The sequence below is a fragment of the Labeo rohita genome, chromosome 21, assembly GCF_022985175.1.
Source record: "Labeo rohita strain BAU-BD-2019 chromosome 21, IGBB_LRoh.1.0, whole genome shotgun sequence".
Taxonomy (NCBI): domain Eukaryota; kingdom Metazoa; phylum Chordata; class Actinopteri; order Cypriniformes; family Cyprinidae; genus Labeo; species Labeo rohita.
This window is the reverse complement of record NC_066889.1, coordinates 19511186-19535158: the sequence shown is the minus strand read 5'-3', so window position 1 is coordinate 19535158 and position 23973 is coordinate 19511186. Positions and strand designations below refer to the sequence as shown.

General features: G+C 36.8%; 1 protein-coding gene across 8 annotated transcripts in view; it reads left to right on the top strand.

The window, feature by feature from the left end:
- vav2 (vav 2 guanine nucleotide exchange factor) overlaps nucleotides 1-23973 on the top strand; it is a 194183-nt gene that overhangs the window by 142875 nt on the left and 27335 nt on the right. For 5 of the 8 annotated variants that reach the window (XM_051094019.1, XM_051094015.1, XM_051094014.1 and 2 more), the window contains 10 exons: nucleotides 288-386; nucleotides 2443-2511; nucleotides 2745-2845; nucleotides 13141-13240; nucleotides 16722-16817; nucleotides 18356-18424; nucleotides 18612-18698; nucleotides 20378-20463; nucleotides 20571-20703; nucleotides 21126-21140. In XM_051094019.1, the coding sequence (XP_050949976.1) occupies nucleotides 288-386; nucleotides 2443-2511; nucleotides 2745-2845; nucleotides 13141-13240; nucleotides 16722-16817; nucleotides 18356-18424; nucleotides 18612-18698; nucleotides 20378-20463; nucleotides 20571-20703; nucleotides 21126-21140 (855 nt within the window). The remainder of the gene's footprint in view (nucleotides 1-287; nucleotides 387-2442; nucleotides 2512-2744; nucleotides 2846-13140; nucleotides 13241-16721; nucleotides 16818-18355; nucleotides 18425-18611; nucleotides 18699-20377; nucleotides 20464-20570; nucleotides 20704-21125; nucleotides 21141-23973) is intronic. The other 3 variants (XM_051094021.1, XM_051094017.1, XM_051094022.1) reach the window with 1 other exon arrangement.

Below are 23973 nucleotides of genomic sequence, written 5' to 3'. Positions count from 1 at the left end.
CTTAGACGTGTATGTTGTTTTGAATGAATGAAAGACTAAATTCTTGCTTGAACCTCAGCGTTTTAACCTGCAGTCCTTGTCAGCGTTGCCCTTGAGGTTTTGTTGTGAAATCCTCTCTGTCCACCTCTGTCTTTTACACTGTAGTGTGCTTTGGCCATCCTGATTGTGACCTGAATTTCCTTGAATTACAGTTCGGTACCTTGTGCAGGTGTTTAAAGGTGCTGAGCTGGCATCCTGCAGGATGATACCAACATGCTTTTTGTGTCTTTTTCTTCTTCCCGTAACAGAAAATGGGCATGACGGAAGATGATAAGAGAAACTGCTGCTTGGTGGAGATTCAGGAGACTGAGGCAAAGTACTACAAGACACTGGAGGACATTGAGAAGGTGAGTGGAGAGCACAGAAAGATTTAGAGCTGGAGAGAGTGGAAATGAAGGCCTGGAATTGGGTCAAGGTCTTGATAGGCTTCTCTGTGGATAGTGAGGTAACTCAAAATAGATGGAGGGAAAGGACAAAATATGAGAACTGAGCCCTAGGTGACAAGTGTTCTTAGCCTGTTGAATTATTTTGATTCCTTAAAGTCATCTTGAAATTTAAACTGAACTTTCCTTTTGCTTTCATAATACACAGTCTTACTGTGTGCAAATCATTGATGCATCTTATTCCAAAGAACATTCATTCATTTCCTTATTTTTATATATTTTGTCCTTTTATTTTAATCTAACATTTTAATAATTGTTAATAATTTTATAACAGTCATATTTAATCTTTAGCAAATCCCAAAATGAACATACACTACCAGTCAAAAGTTTTTGAACAGTAAGATTTTTAATGTTTTTTTTAAAGAAGTCTCTTCTGCTCACCAAGCCTGCATTTATTTGATCCAAAATACAGAAAAAGCAGTAATATCGTGAAATATTTTTACTATTTTAAATAACTGCTCTCTATATTAAAATGTAATTTATTCCTGTGATAAAAGCTACGTTTTCAGCATCATTACTGTGGTCTTCAGTGTCACATGATTCTAATATGCTGATTTGCTGTTCAAGAAACATTTTTATTATTATTATCAATATTTTAAACAGTTGAGTACATTTTTCAAGATTCTTTGAGGAATAGAAAGATCCAAAGAACAGCATTTATGTAAAATAAAAAGCTTTTGTTACATTATTTTTACCAACCAAAAAAAAAAAAAAAAAATATATATATATATATATATATATAATTTTTTTTTTTTGGGGGGGGGGGTGATAGAAATTAATACTTTATTAATACTTATTTAGCAAGGATGCTTTAAATTGATCAAAAATTATAATTATAAGGACATTTATAATGTTGCAAAAGTTTTTTTGGTTTCAGATAAATGCTCAAAGAAACCTGAAAAAATTCTACTCAGCTGTTTTCAACATAAACATTCAAAAACTTTTGACTGGTAGTGTGTATTTGCATACTTTTTAGTGTTATGATGTGTAAATTTACATTTAAACCTACTGATATATTTTTTATATATTTTTCATGTTTATTTTTGTTTTGTATGGACCATAAAATGAGAATAATCACTGATATCAGCCAGATAGTAATTGTAGTCTTTTTAAGAAACTAAGTAATTGTAGTCTTTTTAAGAAACAATTTCACTTTTTGTCTGAGGTTACTCAGGCCGTTTTGGCTGGGAAAACAGCCAGATATCTTTGTAGACATAACATTTTTAAATTTTAAAGACTTAAAATTGTTTTAGCGTTTTTGATGTCTCCTTCCTTTGCCCTACAGACTTACAGGTCAGTCACAGGGCAGAAATACCATGCACTGCCCACAAAGTGAGAAAACGTGCCCGTTTAGTAAATCAGTGCTGTTGGCACGAGATTAAATCTCGCCCTGGAGCTATTGCATGCATTCATGCTTGTATGTACAAGTCGTACAAACTTGAATGTGTGATGTTGTATCCTGCCCTGTTTCCAATTGCGCTGTCACACACAACACAAAATTCGAAGCGTGACAAAATAACCCAGTGTTCTGTTATTAGAGGTGATGAATCCCTGTCAAAACAGTGAGGGGTCATGCAGATTACATATTCCAGACAGAGGCTTTGTTTACTGATTATCGCTTGATTCATTTCTCCCTTATTAAGTCAAATGTGTCAGCATTGCTCTGAAATCCTTTCCTGCTTTGCAACTGAAACAAATAGATGCATTTGCCAGGATTTCTCAGGGTTTATTATGTTTGAACAGGCTGCCTGCAGCCATGCTAGACAAATAGTATTTGGCTTTTGTTTGACAAAGACAATTACCAAACCGCAACAAGGTGTAAGCAGTTTTATTACATGTGTTTGATTGTATGCCTTGACTTTGAATAGATTTAATAAGTGGACTTAATTACATGTTTTTATTTATTTTTTTTGCCAAATATCATGACATTTATGAGATTTCCTTCTCTTTACCTTTTTAGAATTATATGATCCCCCTGAAGCAAGTATTAACGTCGCAGGATATGGAGGCCATATTTGTGAATTTAGAGGTGAGTGATCATTTACTATATGCATTTACCATACATTTACCTGATATTTCAGAGACCTTTCTGTGTTAAGTAATTTAAATGGTGTAAAAACATGTCTTTTACATTTTGCAACCCAGACAGATGGGCAAAAGCTCGCATCTGACAGCAAATGAATAATTCTGACAGGGCAAAAGTGTGGTACAACAAATGGATAAATAATGCTTGGCTGGGATTTCTTGGTAATTCTTCCACAGGACATCATCAAGGTCCATTTTGCTCTGCTGAGGGCCATTGACCAGACCATGATGAGCGGGGGCAATGGCTTGGGAAAGATCTTTCTGGACTTCAAGGAGAGGTCAGTACCTTGATGGAGTATTTTGGTTTATCAGTGTCAGTACTATTATAACATCTCTCCCTTTTGTCAACACCTTAAGCCTCTGGTGAGCTGAAATGACCTCAAGTGAAGGAGGCAAAGTCTTGCTGCTGTCGCACACCCTAAAAAAATCCATCACACCAGCAGGGCCTGACCGCGGCAGCTATTTTAAAATAAATCCTCATCAGAACCCACAACCCACAGGGCTTAAAAAGAAAATAGACCTGTCTGTGAGAATCTGCTGCTTTAGAGCTGAATGCTTCCTGTTTTGAGTGCTCTTTTTGTCTTCTGTAGCTGCTGTATCAAAAATCAATAACTAGATAATAGAGAATGTTTTAGTTACTTTATCCACAATGGATGACAGATACCCAGGGGCTCTGGAAAAATCATATAACCGTTTCATCTGTACCTACCAAAGATGGAGGATTTAGCCAGCTGGTGTATAGTCTCTTTCTTTTTGCAGTCATTTTTTTTTAACTATCGTAAAAGAGCATGACATTAAAGTAATAGTTTAACCAGAAATGAAAATTAAGTCATTTACACAACATTGGACCCCACTGACTTTTACTGTACAAAGACTGTACACTATGCATTTAAAGTAGTAATATTAAAGGAATATTTCAAAGTTATTTATATGTGCCAAACTTCCTGCTACCAGGTGGTGGCGCTATGACTTTAACTGGATATTTGCATGTAGATGTCTTCAAGCCAGCACTTTTATCAATCATATGAGGTTTGGTGCAGATTAAACATAGTATGTTCGAGTACAAAAAATAGTGTATCCTATTGTCAACAGGTGGCGCTATGATTATAACTGAATATTGGCCTTTAGGTGTCTTCAAGCCAGGATTCTTATTGAATGCGTGAAGTTTGGGGCAGATCGGACATTGTATGGCTGAACATCTTTAATTCCCATTGCAAAACATCGAACTTTGTCAGGCCACCACAGACACGCCATTCAACGAAAGCTCAAGATGTTCGCAATTTAACATTGCAAAGGCCTTTAGTGTAGACTGACCAAATATAATGTTGATTGTTAGAGTGTAAAACATGCCACTTCCTGTTGCCCGAAGGTGGTGCTATGGCTATAACTGATTATGGGCATGTGTTCAGAATAGGACTCTTATCAAACGTAAATTTTGGTGCAAATCGGATATTGTATGCCTGAATTATAACAACTTCCGTTTTTGTGGTGAAACATCAAAGTTCGCCAGGCCGCCACGGACACGCCCTTCAACGAAAACTCAAGATATTCAAAATTCAACGTCACAAAGGGCTTTAGATTACACTGACCAAATTTGGTGTTGATCTGTTTAATAACAGACTTCCTGTGGGGTTTCCTAATTCGTACCTGGGTAGGTATTGGTGTGTTACATGTTTTCGAAGGGCATGTCCGTGGCAGCCTGACAAACTTTGATGTTTCACTGAATTTCGTACATGTATCTGAAACAGCTTGAGGGACAGTTCGTTGAAATTTTGTAGGTGGTGCTATCGAGCCATTTTGCCAAACCCACTTCTGAAACCCATATCAAATGTACGTTTTCACCGCTTTTGTTGTGTGTGCAAATTTCATGAGTTTTCGAGCATGTTTAGGCCCTAAAATGCAATTCATTTTGGAGCAGAAGAAAAATCTGAGCAATTCCATTAGAGTTCTTGCACCACCGGTGCTCGGCCCTAAATATCTTCTTTTGTGTATCTCTTTATTGTACTCTCATTTACATGCCGGACAATATTAAGATGCAGATGAGTCGTTTTCTCTCTGAAGTTTGAATGTGAGCGGCTGTACCTGGTGTACTCCAGGTCACTGGTCTGGGACCGCTGCTGATTCAGCTCAGTAATGTGCAATTTCCTTGCAGTTCCCTTTGGATTTAGAAACACTGAGGCCTGACTAAGTGACAGGCCCTGTAACAGTCAGCTTATTCTAGTAATGCCACACTACATTAAACTGTGCGTTATCAGGCATTACTGAGACCCTCCAAATCCATATTTCTGTACAAGAGTTCTGCTCTTGCTGTGCTCAGCACAATTGCTGTTTTTTTTATCCCAACTGGGACCTACTTAATAAAACCAAGTAGGTGTAACACAAAATTATGATCTTACTGCAATTAGAGTGCATGCGTCCTCAGAGATGAGAACTTTGGTCTAGTGTTCTGGTTTATTAAGCAGCCAGATGACCTTGCAGTACTATCTTAGGAATTAACGTTGCTGCAATTCTCGGATCATGATCTCCATGGGCGCAGTGTTTTCAGACACTAGGGATATAAAAATCCTCTTTGTTATACATGCAGATTTTGATGAAATCAAAGTTTTAGACTTGCAGCAACTTTACTTGTGACCCTAGTCAGTTCAGTAGACATTTCTGAGGTTTTTAGGATCACAAAAATCACTTTAGATTTGCATCAGATGTAATTAGGGCCCAAGCACCAGTGGACCCTAATGGAATTGCTGTTTCTTCTTCTTGTTTTTCTTCTCCTCCAAAATAAATCACATTTTTTAGGGCCTAAACATGCTTGAAAACTCGAGCTATGTTTCACATACATGTTGCATGCATGAAATTCAGTATACACATCTAACACACCAGTACCTCCAAAAAAGTCCCTCGGTACAAAGTCTGAAACCCAACAAGAAGTCTATTTAGTTATTTTGAATTTTCTCTGCAAGTTTTGTGCCGTTTTTGCCAATTTCAGGCATTGTATTTAAACAAACTCTTCCTAGAGATTTAAACAGATCAACACCAAGTTTGGTCAGTGTAATCTAAAGCCCTTTGTGACAGTAAATTGTGAAGATCTTGAGTTTTCGTTGAAGTGCGTGTCCGTGGCGGCCTGACAAATTTCGATGTTGAAATGAAACAGGAAGTTGTTATAACTCAGCCATACAATGTCCGATCTGCCCCAATATTCCAATTAAATCATAGCGCCACCTGCTGACAACAGCAAATGACTTGTTTTACACTAACTTACACATGCAATGTGCAATCTGCACCAAACTTCACCTGGCCTGGCCTAAAGACATCTAAAGGCCAATATTCAGTTATAACCATAGCGCCACCTGTTAGCAAAAGGATACATCAAGCTTTGCACTAACTCAAACATACCATGTTCAATCTGCTCCAAACTTTATATGTTTGATAAAAGCTGGCCTGAAGACATTTACATGCCAATATCCAGTTATCGTCATAGCGCCACAAGCTGGCAGCAGGAAGTTTGGCATATAAGTGACTTTGACATTTACCACTTTAAATGCATATTGCTCACTGTTCGCTGTTTTCCTAAAGCCACCGGGTGGCAGTGAGCCTGGGTGCGAGGGCCTTTTCAAAGCTGCTTGCCGCATTAATTCAAGTCTGATATTAGTGTATATCTATGGTTTGAAATTGACATTTGGGTGAAAGTAAAGAAAGTAAACTCCAAATATGAAATCCAAATCGACTGACATTCGAGTGATATTATGTCATAATATTATATTATAATATTATAATAAAAACATTTTTGAAAAGTCAGGTTTAAAATGACACATGGGTGACTTGATTACTGTAAATGATGAGAGAATTGTAATATTTGGGTGAACCATCACTTTAAGAGTACTAAGTATATTTTGTTTCCAATTTTCAGTTTTTCTAATAGTCAGATCTATCATTGTTTGCATTTATTGCAACAACTTGCTTTAATTTGCAAGATACTTAGTGTTTATTTCATGTTGACTTTAAAGTCCTCAGTATGCCCTTTATTGCAGCCACTTGTTTTAATGCACATTAAAGACTTTGTTTCTCTTTTATCTTCCTCTCTGCTGTAGACATCTAATTTAACCTCCGCTTGAGTGCTTCCATAGATATCTTATCTCTCTGGTGGGCAAATGACTTCTCCCGATGAGAATTACTGTATAGGCTCTTGCGAGAGGAACTGAGACTTTGTTCTGCATCAGATTCATTGAATACAGCAGCTGCGGAGGGCATTTGCATTCTCACAGCGAGAGGCTGATCTCTGCATTACTGTGGTGTAGGTAATGATAATCACAGTTTCGTTTTCTGTAATGACAGCACGCTTTGTCAGAAATGTCTCGCAAAATGTTCTGTAAGATCCAAGTGTTTTTTTTTGTTAACTCCCATTAACTGAAGCAAACCCACTCAGGATGTGTATATGCTGTTTACAGTTGTTTAACTTGCTGACAGGGATCGATCACTTCCAAAAAAAGCATGGAAAAGAATAGAGATTGAGGAGACAGCCCTATTGTTTCCATTTGTCAGTTTGCATAGGTAATTGGCCCATTACAAGGCTCTTCCCCGAGCCCAGCGGGCAGCATCACGCAGAGTCGGCGTGACAGCACCGCCTCTCTCGCCCGCACTCTTTTGTTTATGTAATTCGGAGCCTGTCATCTCATTGAGCCAGTCTTCCGTGGGTGCTCGCACTAACATGCACTTTGGCACGACATTGCAGTGGTGTGGCCCTGTTCTGACACGCATGCCTTATCACTGGACTTGCTTTCTGCTCGGTTTTATTTGTTACTTTCTACACCTTGTGTATGGATATAGGCATGTCACATTCTGGCTACATAGACAAGCATGTCGATCCATGACATTAGCCAAGTCTAGCACAAGTTATACAAAAACTCTCATTATAATCACTGAAGCTACGAAATTAATCTTTTATTTACATCGTATCTGTGGTGCTTATAATGAGGGAATTCGCGAGTGTGCGCACTCATCAAGAGTTCCAGTGTTTTTAGCGCTGACTACTCTAACCGCCTCTGATTGGCCAGTGCATTCCTCAGTTCAAGAGAAGTTCAAGAGAAACGCATTTGATTGGTCATAAGGATCAACGCTGCTCGAAAAAGCATGCAAAGCTGATGCAGTGTGAGTGAATCTAAATGTAATTCTGCAAAGGGACACTTTTCATTCATTTTTACATTTCATTTTAATCGCGACAGCCGTAATACGTTGTTTAATTTTGCAAGGGCATTTTTTGCCCCTTTGTCTTGACTTTTCATTCATTTTTACATTTCATTTTAATCGCGACAGCCGTAATACGTTGTTTAATTTTGCAAGGGCATTTTTTGCCCCTTTGTCTTGAATTTATGGGCATTTTTGTTCATTTTGGTGCCGTTTTTGCAACAAGCCCTCTTTAATTTCTGACCCTGCCTATCATCATCGCATGTGCACTGTGTTGTTTGTAATTAGGGAATCCGCAAGCGCCGCACTCATCAACAGCTCTGGCGTTTTCAGCGCTGACTAATCTAAACGCCTCTGATTGGCCAATGCATTCCTAAGTTCAACAGAAACGCGTTTGATTGGTCATAAGGCTCAACGCTGCACAAAAAAGCATGTAAAGCTGATGCAGTGTGAGTGAATCTAAATGTAATTCTGCAAAATAACACTTTTCATTGATTTTCACATTTCATTTTAATCACAACAGCCGTAATACGTTGGTTAATTTTGCAAGGGCATTTTTTGCCCCTTTGTCTTGAATTTATGGGGCATTTTGGTGGCATTTATGCCACAAGCCGTCGTTAATTTTTGACCCTGTGCATCATTGAGAAGAGAAAGAGGGTGGCTTTTATGAAAGTTTTTCCTCACAGTGAAATCTAACAGGATATATTTACATTTGGTGACATTAAGCATTAAATAACACTGAGTATTTTTGGCAAATTATTCATTTCATTAAAGCAGGGCTGTGTCATTCGCCTTTGCAATTTTTCATCTGATTGGCATGTTTCTCTTTTTCATTATGGGATGCGCAGTCCCTCTCCCTTTCCTTTCAACAAAGAGAGAAATGGCCAGGGGATTTGGCCGTTGTGCAGCCGCTATCTTCCACACCTCCGTCCATTGCTCCAAAAGCCCAGCTGCCTTTAATTAATTTTGTTATCTCCACTTGTAAGTCCCTGCGACCTTTTGCGGCGCTGCGTTCCATAGAATGAAATAATTGAGAAGCTTTTCAGAAGCTGTTGACACTGTGAAGGACACATTGAAGAGTGAAAATACCGTCTTGCTTAAAAACAAATCGTCAAGCTGCTTTCTAAGACGCCACCTCAAGAGTGCAAAGCAAATCACAGCTTTTAAACCACGATAGAGGTCGTTAAAGTCTCAAATGGGAATTTTTTTTTGCAGTGTTATTTCCGAACTAATTTATGTGATACTGACTGAATGAACTCAGAGTTGCTGAGGAACATTATTAGCTGGTTTGCGTTAAGATTGAGCCGCTATTCACTTTGTGCGGGCTGTGTTAGAGTGAAGGTGAGGGGTCTTCAATGCCTCATGTCAGAGACTATTACTTCTCTTACCGGCCTGTCACTTCCACTTTGCTTTTCGTTTTCCCTCGCTGGCCCGGGTCTTTTCCAATAGACAGATAGAAGCTGGAAGGAGAGCGTCTATACCAAATTGTATTTTCTGTGAAATAACATGCATGACAGATTTGCCATAATGAGAAAGTTGGTGTGGCGGGTGATAGCACCGGAAGAGAGTTGAATTCAAAGAGCATGTGTTTACACAGAGATGGCACAGGCTTTCACCCTAGGGAATATTCACACTTAAGCAACCCAGGGCTTTCTCTCTCTCTCTCCTTCTCGATCACATCCCACCCTCGTAGTCCGAAGTGCCAAAAGAGAAAGAAACCAGGATGAACTTGTAGAGAAGAGTCTGAATAGCCTTGACTGCTTTGCCATTGCAGTTGTCAGGATGTTGCAGGTCTAAGGTTGGCTGGCGTTGTAAAGCCAACTAGACAGTGGCAACACAAATCACCGCATTTCTTTTCATTTCAGCACCTTTCTCTTACAACTCTGATGCCTTTGGGGAGGCAGAGGCCAAGTGTTTAACACTCCAAGCTGGATCAGTCAACAGAATTGGCTTCATAAAGAGCACATTCCTTGAGGCTGCACTGCGTTGCTTCTGGTTGTTAACATGTTTCACTTCTACTCCGATTGCATTTAAACACACATAATTAATGGGTCATTAAAGAGTGATCTCCGTTGCACTAATGTATGTTCTGAGTACAACCCTGAATGAAAGAGCATTTGCAGCCTTCCTAATCAAATCTGCTCAATGGATGTGTACGCCACACTTCACAACATTATTTCTAATGCTTGTAAGATTTTTTTTTCAGTGTTAATGTGATGTTAGCCAATTTAGTACCATTAGATGCTTAGTGGATGGACAAAGCATGGTCTGAGTGCATGTATGAAAGAACATCCATTTGAGCACCATGAATGGATAATGGAGATGGAAGGGGAAAAAAATCAGATATCCTTATATAAAGTATAACAGTACCTATCACATATATGGTTGAGTGGTTTTACTCATGTGCAATTGTCATTGAACTATACGCACATATGTGACTCGTGGATTGGTTGTAAAGTTTAACCATCATACAGTAAAAGTTTATCATTTGCACTTATTTGTAAGTCTTGCCTTTAAACATTCAAGTGCTTTTTAAACCACTCAAGTGCAAGTAGATCAAAAAGAAAACTCAATTTGGTATTTATGCACTGTTTTCTTTTCACACTCCCAAATGGCCTCATCTCATACAGCGTATAAACACCAGTATAAAATTCTCTTTTACATCTTGCACTTGGATTGATATACTCGATATTGTATCAAAATACCTGTCTTTGCAAGTATCCTCGTACATAAAGTCAGTCTGAGAAAAAAATTGGACATGTGTCACTATATTGAATTAGAGCATTCGGTCTTAAAGTGACAGCAGCCTAATAACCTAATAACCTTCTGCTGTCTGTCTCATTAATGTTAATTAAACAACAAAAGCAGAGAGAAAATCATTCACTGCTCTTGACTAAAAAAAACTGTAGATTTAAGAGATTAATCTATATATTTAATTTATACAGTGAAGACTATGTAGTGTTATTTTACATTTGATTATGCAGTTTCTCTGTCTGAGTAATGCAGTTAGAAACACCTTTTGGTCATCCAAATATTTTTGTGATCTGTTGCATCCCTAGTAAAACCAGCAATATTGTAAAATCAAATTATTACAATTTTCTATTTTATTATTTTTGTGATAGCAAAGCTGGAATTTGAACTATGATACATTTTTTTCAATAATTTAATCAGTAACAAAAATAAAAAATATTTTTTTTAACAATGTAATGTAACATGTAAAAGTTTAAAGGGTTAGTTCACCCATAAATTAAAATTGGTCCATAATTTGCTCACCCTCTAGGCATCATAGGTGTATATGACTTCCTTCTTTCAGACGAATCCAGTCTGAGATGTATTGAAAAAAATCACTCTGGCATTTCCAAACTTTATCATTGCATGGGTGTGTGTTTCTCTTCAACAGTCCAAAACAAGTCCAATAAAGTGCATCCATCCATAATAAAAAGTGCCTTACACAGCTCTGGTGGGTGAATGAAGACCTCCTGTAGTGAATCAATGTGTTTTTTGTAAGAAAAATATCCATATTTAAAACGTAAGAATCACTTTAATCTATCTTGCGCCAGCTGGTCGTACCCGGAAGGGCAGATGATGTGGAGCGATCAAAACAAAACAACGGTCATGAATTGGAAGCTCAAAACAAGGTTTTGTAAAGGAAAATGTCAGAAGTTTTTGATCTAAACCAAGAGGAGACTGGTTTTCCTTTGCTAAAGTAAGGACATTTTGCTTCTTTTGCACCTGTAAACAAATGTTGGTTTTCAGGAGACTCACCGGCGCATACGCAGCGCCGACGTCCAACGTCATCATCCGCTTCCAGGTACGACCAGTTGGTGCAAGCTACATTAAAGTGGTTATTACATTTTAGACATGGATATTTTACTTACAGAAATGCATTGATGCACCTAGGGCTGTGTGAGGCACATTTTATTATGGATGGATGCACTTTATTGGACTTGTTTTGGACTGATGAAGAGAAACACCCGCCCATGCAATGATGAAGCTTGGAAAAGCCAGAATAATTTTTAATATAACTCTGATTTGATTTGTCTAAAAGAAAGAAGTTGTATATACCTAGGAAGTCTGGAGGGTGAGTAAATTATGGGCTAATTTTCATTTTTGGTTGAACTAATCCTTTAATGCATAAGACCCTATATAAAAACTATTGTTCACTTACGTGAAGATTCTTGTTCCATTATTCTTGCATTGTTTCAAGTGTCCTGCATAAAGCACCGTCTCTCCCTCACAGTGCTTTTTACGAGGCACCTGAAACATTTAATCTGGAAATTGCCTTGTAAAGAAGACCTTCATGTTCAATTATGCCTGTGACATCTGTTATTACAGCTAATTCCCGACACCTGCTCCCGCATTTTCAATATGCTGTTGAATGTGCGTTTTGGCTCATAATTGAGTGGGGCCGCCATTAATCTCCATCAGTCCATTTCCATGAGGAACCAAGCCATCTCTCTTGTTCCAGATTAGCCTTTAATCAGGCCTGCTTAGTCCAAGGGCACGAAGGCCCAGACATTAAGCAGAGCAGGCAGGAAAGAAGACTACCGTTTTAGTTAGTTTCTTACAGCAGCAGATCTTAACGTGTGGCTCGCATGTCAACATAGAGAGGTGAGACTAACAAGAAGATTGTAACACTTCAGAGACCACACTTAATGAGCTGGAGTTGAGTTGGTCCTCATCCTTTGATTCATTCGACCTTATCCAGATGTATTTTGCCTTACAGGATAATCCAGTTCGGATTTAAATCAAATGTATCTTCCTTTGATCTGACCACTTTTCAGATTTTATCTTTCTTCTTTGGGATTACAGGCAATTTCGTTCTTCTGATCAAGGATAACTAAGCAGTGATTATACATTATAAAGTGAAATTATCTTAACCAAGACCAGAGTTAAAAGGCAGGCAAGCCGAGAGCATCCAAGGGTTTGAGCTTGCCAACTGTGCCAGTGTCCTACTTAAATCAGAGGCAGAAATCTGTGCCATCATCTAGATGAGATGACTTTGAGCTGCTTCCAGAATGTGCTGATCACTATCAGGAGTCCATTGTAAAATCTAATAAATGTGTCTTGATGTTCTTAGAGGCCCAAATTAACTTGTACACAATCCAGAATCCACAAAATGCTTCACTCAGATTAATTAGATAAAGAGAGCACAACAGACATAGCTCTTTTATGAAATTATGTAACACTGTAATCTGATTATCACTTGTAGCACAGATTTTTTTTGTCTTTTAATGGTTTCAAAGATTCAGCTAAACGTTAAAATAAACCCAAAGAGAAAGATTCTGTCATTATTCATTGACCAGACCCCAATAACAGTTGTTCATTTTATATGATGAGACTAAGTATTGAATGTCAAGGTCATGGTATCAAGTCTTTGATCTTTCTTTTGCAGACTGCTGATCTATGGCCAGTACTGCAGCCACATGGAGAATGCTCAGAAGACACTGGAGGAGCTGATTGCCACACGGGAAGATGTCAAGTGTAAAGTGGAGGTATGCATTTCCACCGAGTGGCATCTAGCGTTTCTTGTCTCTGCCGTTTGTAAGCTCTTTCAGTAGCTGTGGTCTACTAAAAGCCTCAAAGGCATCAGGACTAAAGTGAAAAGAACAAAGCTGTTGGTCTTTAGGAAGTTTTATTTGTCCACAGACATCTTCCCATTCTTTTCTCCTCTACATATCACTAGGAAAGCAGTGAATACTTACATTGCTTTTCTTGTTGCCCTTCAACTGAAAATCACAATCAGTAGCTGCACAATGTAGCATTGCATCTTTTTTCCTAGAGACATGTTTTGCAAACTGGATAAGATCCTTGAAATAGTCTGACTCGAATAATTTGTTCATTAAACTGAAACTATCACTGCAGTGATTTCAGTCTGTTCCTCACACAAATCATGTGGCTTGGAGAAGACTTGGAATATACAGTGGTATCCAAAAGTTTGGGAACCCTTTGCAGAATCTGTGAAAATGTGAATAATTTTGACAAAAAAAGAGAGATCATACAAAATGCATGTTATTTTTTATTTAGTACTGTCCTGAGTAAGATAGTTTACATAAAAGATGTTTACACATAGTCCACAAGACAAGAAAATAGCTGAAATGATTAAAATAACCCCCTTCAAAAGTTTGAGAACCTTTTTTTCCATTTAGTACTGTCCTTTGGAAGCAATAGAAGGTATTTGCATGTTTCCCAGAAGACAAATTAAGTACAATTTACCTTGATTTACCTTGATTTTAAATTAAAGGTTTTCACCCCTTGGCTCTTGATGCATCGTGTTTCCTTCTGGAGCATCAGTGAATGTTTAAACCTTTTGTAGTGGTTGTGTTTGAGTCCCTCAATTGTCCTCAGTGTGAAAAGATGGATCTCAAAATCATACAGTCACTGCTGGAAAGGGTTCATGTATGCAAAAGATGCTGGTAAACTGAAGAATCTGCAGGACCTGGAGGACTCATGAACAACCATCACAAAACAAAAAAACAGTCGTAGATCATCCAGGTAACTACACACAATATTCAGAAACGAGGGTTCCCAAACTTTTGAAGGGGGTTATATGTAAACATCTTTTATGTAAAATTTCTTACTCAGGACAGTACTAAAAAAATAACATGCATTTTGTATGATCTCTTTTATTTTGTTTAAATTATTCACATTTTCACAGATTCTGCAAGGGTTTCCCAGACTTTCACATGCCACTGTAGTTGATGAGTCAAACTGGCAACTTCTTTGTTTTCTTTCGTAGTTTGAAAGTTCCAGTACCCATTCATTGTTATTGCATGAAAAACAGCAATCAGGACATTGTGTTTTTCCTGTTGTGTTCCTTTTGTGCAATTGAAACATGAGGGTGAACTGTCTCTTTAAGTGAATTAATAATGCTCTAAAGCTACTAAGCAATGTGCAGGTCTCACTCTCTCACTAAAACTGTATTTCTCATCAGCCAATGCTGAGGCAGCGACACTGCCTCAAAGAGGCTCCTTTAACAGCTCTTTCTCCCACAGACCGCTCCATTGGTCAGCTCCAGCACAGCGTTCGCTCTCAGCAGACTGCTGTTGACAGTTTTGGGACATGAACTAATTTTGCTCTCTGTTAATGCTGCTCAGGATGCAAAGACTACGGGGCTGTTTTGTGCCTGCCAGTCTGAGGCAGTGTGGCTTACTTTAATGACTCCAAAAATAAAAACTGGCCACAGAAGCCATTATTTCCACACGGGATTAGAGGAGATTACAGATGAAATCACAGCAACCGCAATTCTGGACATGCCTGTTGACAAATTCACATAATTATTGTCCTGTTATCTCACACACAAGAAGGGCTCTGTAATCGGGTACAGTCCATTCAGCCCGTGGTTATGAGACCTCTTGGAAAGAGACGAGTGGCTCTTGTAGTGGATTAGTCAGAGATCCTTCATCAGGAGGGACGTGGAGTCACTGATAGTCATAGAGATGATGAACCTCTTCCTCAGTCTATTCTGAATGTCAAGCATGACATTTAAGTAGCCTGTCCTACTTGCTTGTCATTTGAGAACAGGGAGATTAAAAATGAAGTGATTAACACATTAAGTGACGATAAGAAATCGTGCAGAGGAAAAGATAAAGTGTGTTTGTATACAGTATACAGTTTATACACTTTATACAAAATAAAATCAATTTTTAGAAAAAAAAAAATACTGTTTACTTAATAGTTCTGGTCTTATTTTGTGTGATTAGGAACCACAAAGCTTGTTTCCACCTTAGATAGATAATTATGTTTAAAATATTAAATAAAGTCACAATAAAGTTGAACTTTGTTTTTTTTTTTATGTAAACTATTTTAACCCTTAATGCATTAATAAAAAGTTACACATAGGTCCTTAGTGGAAAAAAATATCAATGTCAAAAAACTGTTGTAAAAATTTGAAGCTTGGGAGCACAGACTTAATTTTGGTCTAGTTGTAAAGAAGACCCATGGCAGATTATTGTTGAAGTAGAAAAAGTTTAAAGTTTAAGTTACAGAGATATATATTTAAGTTTATGAAAATGCTTTATGAACAAAATTTTATATAAAATATATATTTTATGAAACATGTTAAACTCTAAACTTGCTAGAAAATCAAATCCTTAAATCTAAATCAAATCTGTGGTTGATATCTCAAAAAATGAGCTTTCAGTATGATTTTGTTTGGGCGCAGTACAAGATTTTCCCAATTAGATGCCAGCAAAACTCCACTGGTGCGCACAATGGTTGGATTTGTGATTTGCAGTAGTTTTTCTCTCTCAAATATTAAAAGAACACACACCAATTTTTTTTTTTTTTTTTTTTTTTTGACACACATACAAACCACACTCTGACATACCCACACAATTATAGCTGCATTATCTATCCAATTGGCGCTATAATATGCAGATGCAGAAGCAGAAAACAGGAATAAAGTGAGTATTTGCTTTATTGGCCAAATCTGAAAAAAATGGCACCATCTGGTAAAAAATGGTAAAAAATTAAATTTTGAAACCTTGCTAACAGAATGAAAGTCTATTAACAAAAATTGCATCATTTTACAGTTAAATGGCACTAGTTATTAAAAATAGCAGTTTTAATTGGTTTCAGTTGGGACGTTTTTGTCTTTAAGGTCCTGAGGGGAACTATATTTTGTACCTAGTGCAAAATAGATTTATTAAAGGAAATGAGGGTAAAATAGTAAAATTTCAATAAAAATACACACCTGTGCCAAAATTTATGCAGCTGGCAATACCACAGGCAAAATAATTAAAAAAAAAAACACTTTGAAAAGGACAAAAATGTCCAAAAGGTTGCACAAGGGTTAAAACATGTTTTCATAATCATTATTGCAAATTTGGAGAATAATTTCACTAACCAATATAATATAATGTCATAAATCTAATGAGCTAATGGATAAAATCTTTGTATTTTAGTGTGTGTTATTTGTTCTTAGATTTTCCTTTTAGAAACCTGCTGAACTGTTGCAATAATCTTCCTCCACAGGAGTGTACCATGAAGGTCCAGGAGGGGAAGTTCAAACTGCAGGATCTCCTGGTGGTCCCTATGCAGAGGGTCCTCAAATATCACCTTCTGCTTAAGGTGAGAGCCTGCCATGACCTCATCTGTCATTAAAAGTGCTATAAGAAAAATTAAGGTACCTGTTCAACTTCCATGTATTCCAATTTAAAGTTTGAAAGCAGCAGGACCAGCAGTACCTTGCGAACCTCAAAACCCTATAAAACATTCAGATCGTTTTACCTCATCCAACAAGACCCATGTGGCTCTCCACTCTGCTCAGCCACTGCTAATAGAGATCATGTATAAAACAGGACGCCCTGCATGATACAAACCATCATTAATTCACAACACGCATTAATAATGGATACGGTGAGAAAGAGTGTGACGTGTGACAGACGGCTAGGATACAGTGGAGAGGGAAGTGAGCATTGGGAGGTGGATACAGTGACACTGTTTAAATCAGCCATGCTTAAATCATATTATCCGCAGCCCATTTCATACACTCAAACCCAGGGAGAGTTGCAGTGTGTGAGTTGTGCTTGAGATGGCATGTGCTTGTTCTTGAAAAGTTTGCTAAAGATCTACAAGTAGTTAATTTGCTGTTTTTTTGTTTAGTGATAGTTGTTTATGAGTCCCTTGTTTGTCCTGAAAAGTTAAACTGTCTGCTGTTCTTCAGAAAAATCCTTCAGGTCCCACAAATTCTTTGTTTTTTCAGCATTTTTGCATTTTTGAACCCTTTTTAACAATGACTATGATTTTGAGATCCATCTTTTCACACTGAGGACAACTGAGGGACTCATATGGAACTATTACAGAAGGTTCAAATGCTCACTGATGCTCCAGAAGGAAACACGGTGCATTTGTAACCGGGGGTGAAAACTTTTTGAATTCAAAGATCAGGGTAAATTAAACTTATTTTGTCTTCTGGTAAACATGTAAGTATCTTATGTAGCTTCTGAAGGGCTATACTAAATAGAAAAAAAAAAAGATTTTTAGGCAAAATAACAAAACTGTACACATCTTTATTCTGTTCAAAAGTTTTCACCCCTGGCTCTTAATGTCTCGTGTTTCCTTCTGAAGCATCAATGAGCGTTGGAACCTTCGGTAATAGTTGCATATGAGTCCCTCAGTTGTCTTCACTGTAAAAAAAGATGGATCTCAAAATCATACAGTCATTGTTAAAAAGTGTTAAAAAATGCAAAAATGCTGAAAAACAAAGAATTTGTGGGACCTGAAGTATTTTTCTGAATAAGAGCAGGCAGTTTAACAGTTCAAGACAAACAAGGGACTCATGAACAACAGTTGTGGATCATTCGTGTAACAACACAGTATTAAGAATCAAGTGTATGTAAACTTTTGAACAGGGTCATTTTTATAAATTCAGCTATTACTTTCTCTTGTGGACTATATGTAAATGTCTTTAATGTGAAATATCTTATTCAGGTCAGTGCTAAATTAAAAAAAATAGCATGCATTTTATATGATCCCACTTATTAACTGTACATACAGTATACACACACCATTGAAAATGTCTTTTAGAGTGAAATATCAACATAAACAGGTTAAGTCTTGTGTAAGGCTAAGTATGTGTGACTTATCATTATGTTGTCTGTCCCCAGGAGTTAGTAAGTCACTCTATGGACCGCCCGGAGAGACAGCAACTTAAAGAGGCACTAGACGCCATGCAGGTTTGAACTCTTTTATGACCATCATATACACATAATAGCCCAATACAGTGTTTGATGTCAACAGTTGGGTTGCAATGTAATTATGCCTAGCAGAATGTTTAATGTGCAGTGATCTCTTTGTATTTTTGGGGAGGAGTGGGTTGGATTTTTTTTTTTTACCTGAGTGTTTTGCTATCTGTCTTTAAAGGACCTGGCAATGTACATCAACGAGGTGAAGAGAGACAATGAAACCCTCAAGAAAATAAGTGAATTTCAGAGCTCAATAGAAAATCTGGTAAGTGTTCATGAAGTTATGCAACACCCTGGCATAATATATGACCTACCTGTTTCTTTTATTGTTGATGCTGAGAACTTTATAGCTGGTATCAGCATTTTGGTATTGACTTGATGTTAATGCATGGTGTCTTCATGAAGAGCTTCTATTGCGGAAATATGGTTGGTCCCCTCTACTGTGTCAAATGAAAGACTAATGGTGTCTAAGAATGTGTGCATTTCAGCATTCTGGCCAATTCGTCTTTATCCCCAAACATTTAGTTTTTACAAGCCTCCACCTGCCCCCCATCTGTCACTTCTGCTCAGTAAAATAAATCCTGAAAGCCTCCAGGCCATAAGCACTGGCAGGACGTATTTAGGACTGTGTTTAAAGGAAATGAAAGCAGTGTATCCTCTCCCAGTAGCTAATGTAGGAGTTAGTGTATCAGCTCTGGTTTATTTATGTGTGGGTCTGTAGTGCAGATGACGCCTGTGGCTAAACATCAATGAGCCAATGAGGCATGCCACTTACGGGCTAAAGACATGCACTGTGGGCTTTGCCGTGCCTTTGATAGCTTCTAATATAGCAGCAACTATAGTGTAATAAATATTTACAGTTGCATGTCCACTACCAGTCAAAAGTTTTTGAACAGTAAGATTTTTAATGTTTTAGTCTTATAAAGTCTTTTCTGCTCACCAAACCTGCATTTATTTGATCCAAAATACAGCACAAGCAGTGATATTGTGAAATATTTTTACTATTTAAATATCTTCTATTTGAATATATTTTTAAAATATATATTTTAAGCTCATTCTAATATGCTGATTTGTTGTTCAAGAAACACTATTATTATTATTATTAGTATTAGTATTTTGAGTTAAAACCGTTGAGTAAATTTTGAAGTTATTTTCAACATAATAATAATGATAATAAATATTTTTTGAGCAGCAAAAGAATCAGAATATTAGAATGATTTCTGAAGGATCATGTGGCTGGAGTAATGATGCTAAAAATCAAGTTTCGATCACAGGAAAAAATTACATTTTAAAATATATTAAAATAGAAAGCAGTTTTTTTTAAATAGCAAAAATATTTCAGATTTGTACAGTTTTTGCTTTATTTTGAAGCAAATAAATGCAGGCTTGGTAAGCAGAAGAGACGTCTTTAAAAATATTAAAAATCTTACGGTTCAAAAACTTTTGACTGGCAGTGTATGTACCTTTTATTTACCAGTAGCATTTAAGGTAATTGCATAAAGTCGTCTTCTGTTTATACAATGTTGTTTTTCCCCATTTTAGAGCAACAGTTGATACATAAGCCTGTTTGTGTTAAATAAATATTACAGAAATATTCTTACAATAACAAAATACAAGCTTTTAAACCAAAACATAGTTTTTTAGTGAAAAACCAAGCTTATAGAAAAATAATCAGTGGTTTTGCTTGCCAACTTTTTTGGGGGGATGCACAATAAAGGCAAAAAATGAACTTCTTATAACTATCCATATGGCAGACAAGAAGTATTTCAGAAATATGTCATTATTTTTCTAATTCCATTTGACGCATTCAAATTTAATTTGATATTGCATACAGGAACAGTGACGGTTTAATGTCACAAAGTAATGTATAAAATTACTCAAGCCTTTATGCAAGTATAGATGTATTAACTATTTTTTGCTTGTGCGTGTGATTGTCATTCACAGCAGGTGAAGTTAGAGGAATACGGTAGGCCAAAGATAGATGGAGAGCTTAAAGTGTCCTCTATAGTTAACCGGACCAAACAAGACAGGTATGACTGCGCCTTCATTATATGTTTTCATATGCAACGAGAAATTGCCCTTGACCTGTTCTGCTGCAAACAGATTGTTATCTTTTTTCCGTGTTTTCTGTACCTAGATACATCTTCCTATTTGATAAAGTTGTGATTGTTTGCAAGAGGAAAAATTATAACTATGAGTTAAAAGAGATCATCGAACTTCACCTCTACAAGATGTCCGATGACCCTATGAATAACCGTGACATGAAAAAGGTGAGGGGCCTTTGATTCGCCAGCCATCGTGCCTGATTCAGAATAAATAAACTTGCTTTTTATTGCTTTTTTCAAATTGATTCAGCCAATGATCTTTATGTATTGCGTGTTAACCGTGCGAAGGCAAATGGGACAATCTGATCGTTTGCTTGGTGAATAGCGCAGATGGATTGCGTTCATTATACGTTTGTCCTTGAGTGTTAAAGCATGATGCTTATAATTTCAACCAATCAGAGATGATGCACTGCCCTCTTCAGTGCTCTAGCATGTGTATGTAAATTCAGAGAAACCAATGCATTCTCCATGAATCTAACAATCAGGAATTTTTGCATGGATATGAGAATGCATGTGTAACAGGGTGTCTCTCTCTCTCTTTCTCTCCTTTTCTCTCTCCGCCTTCAATCTCTTTGCATGCCCACCAGTCGAGTGGAAAAATGGTAAGCTGAATGCTCATGTTCTCTAAGCATTGAAGTGCTGTGATTGTGCCTTTCGCTTCTGTGATGTTGTGATCTGTTTTCTGTCATCTAAAGAGTTCTACAGCAGCTTTGCACTGCCAGAATGGAATCACTGTGTTTACAAATTGACAATTTAAAGGATTAGTTTACTCCAAAATGAAAATTTCCTGATAATTTACTCATCCCTATGTCATCAAAGATGTTCATGTCTTTCTTTCTTCAGTCGAAGTGAAATTAAGGTTTTTGAGGAAAACATTTCAGAATTTTTCTCTATATAGTGGACTTCAGTGAAGGGCAATGGGATGAAGGTCCAAACTGCAGTTTCAGTGCAGCTTCAGTGGGTTCTACATGATCCCAGCCGAGGAATAAGCAGGGTTTCCGCAGGTCTTAATAAAGTCTTAAATCGCTTTTCCGTGAATCTTCAGAGCAGCAAGTATTAAATATCATATGATCAGGTCATTAATTTTCGTAAGGGATTGTTTCTGCATGCATTTTATTTTAAAGTGATGCGAAAACATAATTTCTGAGCTACATGGCTTGGGTCACTCAATATTCATAACTGAACGTGGCTGCTCAATGCTGAGTGCCGAACGACAGTTGCATCACATTTCATTTATCATGTGAAGAGAGTGAGTCGAGCAGACTGACAAAAAGAGAGAGGTTAGAAAGTCAAGACTATGTCGAAAGAGTTTCAAAACGAAATGCAAAAGCGCCTGTTTTAAAAACATTTTGAATTTTGAAAAGCCCGTTGACTTCTGCCATTTATCTATTGGAAGTTTCATATTTATTTGGTTCCACAGTGTTTGCTGATTTTTATTTACTGTGTAATTTATTCTTTTATTTTGTATTACATCAAATATGTATGCCATGCTTTCAAGCTTTCTTATTTGCTTTGCTAATAAACGTTCTACATTTCTTATTTATTTGGTTACATAGTGTTTACGGATTTTCAGTTTTGTATAACTCTTTAAACTTTGTTATTATTTTATATTAGGCATATAACATGGTGTATTATTATTCGTTTTGTTAATAAAAATTTATTACGTTACGTTAATACCGCTAATTTAAAAGTGAAAGTAAATTGCGCACAACAAGCTCCTTAAAACCGAAGGAAAGTGAAGAGGGAAAACTCAAACTAACTAAAAACAAACAATTGCTTGATGCTGAATTGCTGCTAATTTGAAAGTGAAAGTAAATGTGCACAGTGCTTTTACTGAAGGAAAGTGAGGAAAAGAGGGAAAACTCAAATGAACTAAAAACAGATGCTAGATGCTGAATTGCTGCTAATTTGAAAGTGAAAGTAAAACTCGAACTATACTTAGAGAACATATTGCTGTATTGTTTTCCCTTCGATTTTTTTTTTTCCTTAAATTTTCTTTAGTTTGTCTTAAAAAGTTCTTAAGGTCTTAAATTTTCCCCCATAAAACCTGCAGAAGCCTTGAATAAGGGTCTTGCAAAACAACCAGTCATTTTCTAAAAAAAATATATATATATATAAATATACTTTTTAACCACAAATGCTCATCTTGCACTAGCTCTGTCTTCACACATTACAGAATCACGTTGGAAAGGTCACACATGATGTAGGGAAAAGTACTGACCCAGTATTTATAAAGTGAAGGAGCAAAGAAAGTCTAAAGGCCTTTACAAAAAAAGGTAAAACAAAGCCATGTCAGATGATTTTGAAGTTGGAGAACATTTTATTTTTTCGTGATTATGTTATTACGTGATTATATAATGCGTGAAGTCGTAGACGCACATCGCAGAGCTACTGTAAGACAAGCATTTGTGGTTAAAAAGTATATACATTTTTTTTTTTTTTTTTTTTTTTTTTTTAGAAAATGACAGATAGTTTTACTAGATAAGACCCTTATTCCTTGTCTGGGATCATGTAGAGCCCTTTGATGCTGCACTGAAACTGCAATTTGGAGCTTCAAGCTGCTGATCCCCATTGAAGTCTACTACAGTATATGGAGAAAAGTCCTGGAATGCTTTCCTCAAAAACCTTTATTTCTTTTCAACTGAAGAATGAAAGACATGAACATCTTGGATGACATGGTGGTAAGTAAATTATCAGGGAATTTTAATTCAGGAGTGAACTAATCCTTCAAGACTTGATGATCTGTGGAATCCACTGAGATATATTTTTTTAAAATTCAAGGTTTGTCCAAAAATGAAAATGTCATAATTTACTCACCGTCATGCTGATCCAAACCTGTATGAATTTCTTTCTTCTGTTGAACACAAAAGAAGATATTTTGAAGAATGTTGGTAATCAAACAGTTGCCAGTAGCCTTTGACTACCATACTATGGAAGTCAGTGGCTGCATTCTTCAAAATATCTTTTTTTGTGTTCAGCAGAAGAAAGTAAGGAGAGCAAAAGATAAGAGGAATTTCATTGTTGGATGATCTAGTCCTCTAAAGACCACATGAAGTCATGAAGTAGAGTTTTATGACTTTTAGTCCACATTCTTTAGCTTTGAGTTCTATGTTAGTGTAGCATTAACAAAATTAAATTTGCGTTTAGCAAATATACAATACCATTCAAAAGTTTGGGGTCAAAAGTTTTTTTGATTCAAACAAATGCTTTTTAGAACTAAGAATGTTCCTCTCACTAATGCTATAGACTAGCAGTCAGTACATCATTATTGGCAGCATTATGTAGCTAAAGCCTTTTGGCTATTTTCAAAATACCCATCCAAACATCCTGTTTCAATAGAAAACTCGTCAATACAGAACGAGACTGTCAAGTGAATTCATGTGGCGTTTTGAAAAGCAATATTTGTAGCATGAGATACAATGGAAAGGCCAAAGA